This window comes from Littorina saxatilis, linkage group LG13 (genome assembly GCF_037325665.1).
Source record: "Littorina saxatilis isolate snail1 linkage group LG13, US_GU_Lsax_2.0, whole genome shotgun sequence".
NCBI classification, from domain to species: Eukaryota; Metazoa; Mollusca; class Gastropoda; order Littorinimorpha; family Littorinidae; genus Littorina; species Littorina saxatilis.
In genome coordinates this window covers 31409227-31414034 of record NC_090257.1, presented here as the reverse complement: position 1 = coordinate 31414034, position 4808 = coordinate 31409227, and the positions used below count along the sequence as shown (strand labels likewise).

The 4808-nt window shown below is 41.0% G+C and overlaps 1 protein-coding gene across 1 annotated transcript in view; it reads right to left on the bottom strand.

The window, feature by feature from the left end:
• The window catches only part of LOC138945500 (fibrinogen C domain-containing protein 1-like), a 15779-nt gene that overhangs the window by 8996 nt on the left and 1975 nt on the right, over positions 1 to 4808 (bottom strand). The window contains exon 2 of the mRNA XM_070316934.1: positions 3039 to 3175. Within this exon, the coding sequence (XP_070173035.1) occupies positions 3039 to 3175 (137 nt within the window). The remainder of the gene's footprint in view (positions 1 to 3038; positions 3176 to 4808) is intronic.

The following is a 4808-nucleotide window of genomic DNA, read 5'->3' as shown; positions in this document are numbered from 1 at the left end:
TATAAGTACAAGCTGGTAGCAATCGAACATGTAGCAATAGTACAACAAAAATATGTTCAGAACATACAATGCACAGCATATCTTTGACGTTATACTAAGTGTGGTAAATCAAAAGGCGTTAAACTACTCAGACATTAAGTGTTTTTTAACACATTTTTTGAAACTTTTTAATGACTTTAAGTGCAAGGATGATGGAAGTGAAATCCAAACTGATGTACCCGAAAAAGCAAGACTGGTCTTATGAAGGTCAATTCGTGGAATCGGTGGGATCAAGTTGACCGACCCATATCTGTCGGAAGCTTTATTAAATAATGATGTAATGTAAATCGGCACTTTACCGTAATACAATTTATGCATGAGAATGGCTTTGTTTAACTTGAGATGCTTTTCTAGTGGAAGAAAGTTAAGCATTTTTAATTTCATATCTGTTGAGGCATTATCCTTTACGATGAGTTTAGCCGAGCGACGATAGAGAGAGTCTAACTTTTTCAAGTGGACATCACTGCTGCCATCCCAGAGCGTCGAAACATAATTAATGTGAGGCATTACATGAGCATGGTGGAACATTTCCAGAGTCCTTCTGTCCGTAAATTGCTTTAACTTGGATAGGAGGAAAACGTTCTTGGCTACATTCTTGCAAATATGCTGTAATTGTGCCTGCCACTTGAATTCACAATCAACAATTACCCCTAAAACGCGATGCTGTTGAACTTGTTCAATTGATTGCGTACCAATAGTAAGATTTAGTTTGAGTGGAGAAATCTGTTGTTTTTGTCTGGTTGCAATTACCATACTTTTAGTTTTTATTGGATGGACAAGCAGCATTGGCACTACACCAGTTATTTACATCGTTTAAAGCTGTTTGACGGGAGAAAGTCTCTATTACGGGAACAGACTTTCCACTTAAATGAAGAGAAGAATCGTCAGCAAAAAAAATCACTTCTTACATTACTATCAGAAATGTGCAGTGGCAGATCATTGATATACAAACAAGCATTGACCCTTGAGGCACCCTGCATTTCACAGTCTCCTGAGTAGATATTTTACAGTTTAGGGCAGTATATTGATATCTGTCCTGTAAATAGGAAGCACAAAAGTTACACACTGAACTGTTTCTGATATACAACTGTAATTTCTTCAATACAACTGAATGATCAACAAGATCAAACGCTTTTTTAAAGTCGAGAAACACAGCACCACTGATTTCAGATCGGTTTGTTGCAGACAACCAGGTAAAGGGCGCTGTGACAAGAGTGATTTGTTCGAAAACCAGATTAAAATTGATGGAAAAGGTTTCTGCTTTCTATGTACGCGAGCAAATGTTTGTGAATATGTTTTTCCAATGGTTTGGATAAAATGGGTAATAAGGAAATGGGTCTAAAATTATTTGGGTTGGATAAATTATCGCCTTTATGGAGTGGAATTACTTTTGCTCTCTTTAATAAACTACGTACAGTATTTTGCTTTATGCAGAGATTATACACATAGGTGAGTGGCACCACAATAATATGGTAGAGCTAATTTGACCAAGTAAGGAGGAATCTTGTCAGGACCCATGGACTTTTTATTCTCAAGGCCTCACGCACTGCCATGTCTGGAATAGTAAAAAAAAATCGTTGGGGCGGGGATGTAGCTCAGGTAGAGCATTGTGGGCAGGCTTGCCCCTTGAGCTGCGAGCACCGTGTCGCGTTCTCAGGGGCGTGACCACTGCTGACCTCTTAGGTAGAGTGCTGCGCGGCGTGGTTTGGCTTGCAGGGGTAGCAGCGACGACTTGAGGCGTGGGGGTGGGGGAGACAGCGGGAGGAGGAGTGGGGGTAATGGGGCCCTCGTCTTTCATGTCAGACCCAAAAAAAAAGGGGGGTGATGCACAATGATCTTGAGAGAGCCGAACCATTGTTGTCCTTGTTGAACGTATCAAGAGAGAGAGAGAGAGAGAGAGAGAGAGAGAGAGAGAGAGAGAGAGAGAGAGAGAGAGAGAGAGAGAGAGAGAGAGAGAGAGAGAGAGAGAGAGAGAGAGAGAGAGAGAGAGCGAGAGAGAGAGAGACTGACTGACTATTAGGGTTTAACGTCCTCTTAGACCAACTGGTCTATATTGGGACAGGTATTGGTAATACGTTGAAGATATGGTGTGATACTTTGATTTGAACAAGCCCGCTGTGGCTGTCTTCTTCGACACACTGACCAGCATTGGGTTTGTCTCGTCAAAGTATCGAAATACGATCATGATAATCGGAGACGAGAGATCATGATGCATGCGTGTCTTCGTGTTTTCCAAGCCCTGAGACTTTCGCTGTGAACGTGGGATCTTTTTCGTGCGCATGTGTGCACACGGGGGTGTTCGGACACCGAAGAGAGTCTGCACAAAGTTGACTCCGAGAAATGAATCTCTCGCCGAACGTGGGGATCGACTGAACCCACGCTGATAGCGACCAACTGGCTACAAAGCCAGCGCGCTACCAACTGAGCTACGTCCCCGCCCCAGAGAGACATGGAGAGAGACAGAGAGAGAGACAGAGAGAGAGACAGAGAGAGAGAGAGAGAGAGAGAGAGACAGAGAGAGAGAGAGAGAGAAAAGAGAGAGAAAGTGTGAGAGAGAGAGAGAAAGTGAGAAAGAGAGAGAAAGTGAGAGAGAGAGAGAGAAAGTGAGAAAGTGAGAGAGAGAGAGAGAGAGAGAGAGAAAGAGAGAGAGAGAGAGAGAGAGAGATAGAGATAGACAGAGAGAGAGAGAATGTCTTGGAAAAATATATATATAAGTATTTCGAACCGTAAATTAATGAAGCTGACGAAGCAGGTTAAAGCGGAACACGTTATACCCTTTCCCCGAACTCTATATGACATTATTGAAAACAGTCTTGTTTTATCCTTTTCTTTTAAAAAAACTGAATCAGCTTGTTTCAGGAAATATATCAAAATCAAATCTTAATCGTGAAATAACTTCTGTACAATTGAGCCTGTAGTTAGTTATCTGTTTCCATCACTCACAAATGGTTTGTGTTTTATCAAAGTTTTGCTAAAGTATTGAAGCTAATTCGGCGAACCTGAAAGCTCCACGCAAGATTGAGAATAGTCTCACTTTCCGTCAAGATAGACCAAGGGAAGGACGCTCTGCCTCCTAGACATGCCGTCATCTTCGCCTTGTCTTCTGGGCCTCCGTCCCATTGATACGCCTCCAACGCTGTACAGTGATAAGGCGTCTCAATTACTCCAAATAAACTTGCCCAAAATATGATTGCAAGAAATTTCAAACACAAACTAAAGCATTAATTCCCGTGTCATGTCATTAAAACTGTATATGCCAGTTACGGCCGTTCACTTAACCTTCAGGAACACCTTTTGGATTAAATGTCTTTTACAGCGATCACGTGACCGCCGCTCAAGTAAGGGCACCCTCCAAATCGACCAGACTAAAACGGAAGCCAATAGCCAAACCTTTGCAACTTTGACATACGAGAAGAAAGTCAAACCATTTATCTACCCTGAACAGATTGTTTTGTTTTGCTACCTTGCGTATTTTGCGTGCTATGCTATTCCTACTGATGCATGTGTCGATCGCAAGAGCGGTCTAAAACGGGACGTTTAACGTCCATTTTTATGGGTATCATCACACAAAAGCGTTACATTTTAGCAATGACTTGGTGGATTGCTTTGCAACTTTTAGAATATTTTACCAACATACTAGAGATACTTCATGCGAAAGTTTGGATCGTTACGGTTGTTTATCCAGATGTTACGCAATGTTTCTGAAAATGTTGTTAAACTCGTCATAAAATTGTTCACTTGTGCCAAACAAATTCATGACTTTGCATATCTACAGACAAATAATTGATACAGATTTTGTCCAAGTTTCATTTGCGTGTAGCCGCTGGCGTTAATTTTCTAGTCATGCAAACACATGAGAAAAAAGTGGAACGTTAACGCTGTTTCGCGCTGACAGCTGTTATCGCTGCGTGTCTTAAAACATGCTACGGTCACGTTTGGCTGGGCATCGCTGTGGCACCAGAATCATCGCTTAAATACCAAGCGTGTTTACAGATCTAGCAAATTTGCGTCAGTGCTTATACGCACATAAAACTTTCGCAGTGTGTGTATCAATCATTTTTCTAATGACATGCAAAGTCATGACGTTTTTGGACCCAAGAAAACAATCCTATGACGAGATTAAAAACTTCTTTCGAAAAATTGCATAACATTTTAACAAATACCTGTAACAATCCATAATTTCTCCCGAAGTATGTTGGTAAAATATTTTAAAAGTTTCAAAGCAACCACCAAGTCATTGCTAAAGTGCAGCCTTTTGTGTGATGATACCCCTAACAAATGACGCAAAAAGTCCCGTTTTTGACCGCTCTTGCGATCGGCACCTGCATCAGTAGGAATATCATGGCACGCGAAATACGCAAGGTAGCTACACAAAACAATCTGTTCACGGTAGATAATTGATTGACTTTCTTCTCGTATGTCAAAGTTGCAAAGTTTTGCTTATTGTTTTTGTGTGTGTCGATTTTTCATTTGGCCCTTCCGTTTTTGTCTGGTCGATTTTGAGGGTACCCTTGTTTGAGCGGCGGTCACGTGATCCCTGTAAAAGAAATATGTAATGATGGTTTTGAGGAAGAAATGTAATGGAACTATGAAACGGCTTTTGCGAGTTTATGAATCAGTTTTATCAATAACGTTTCAGTATTATGCCAGAGGATTGCGCAACCAAAAACTAAAATAAAATCTTTATTTGAAGATAGAATTGAGATGCTTGCATGAATCTTATACAAATGACAACGTGAAAGATACGTGGGAGAGAGATGAATGTAGAC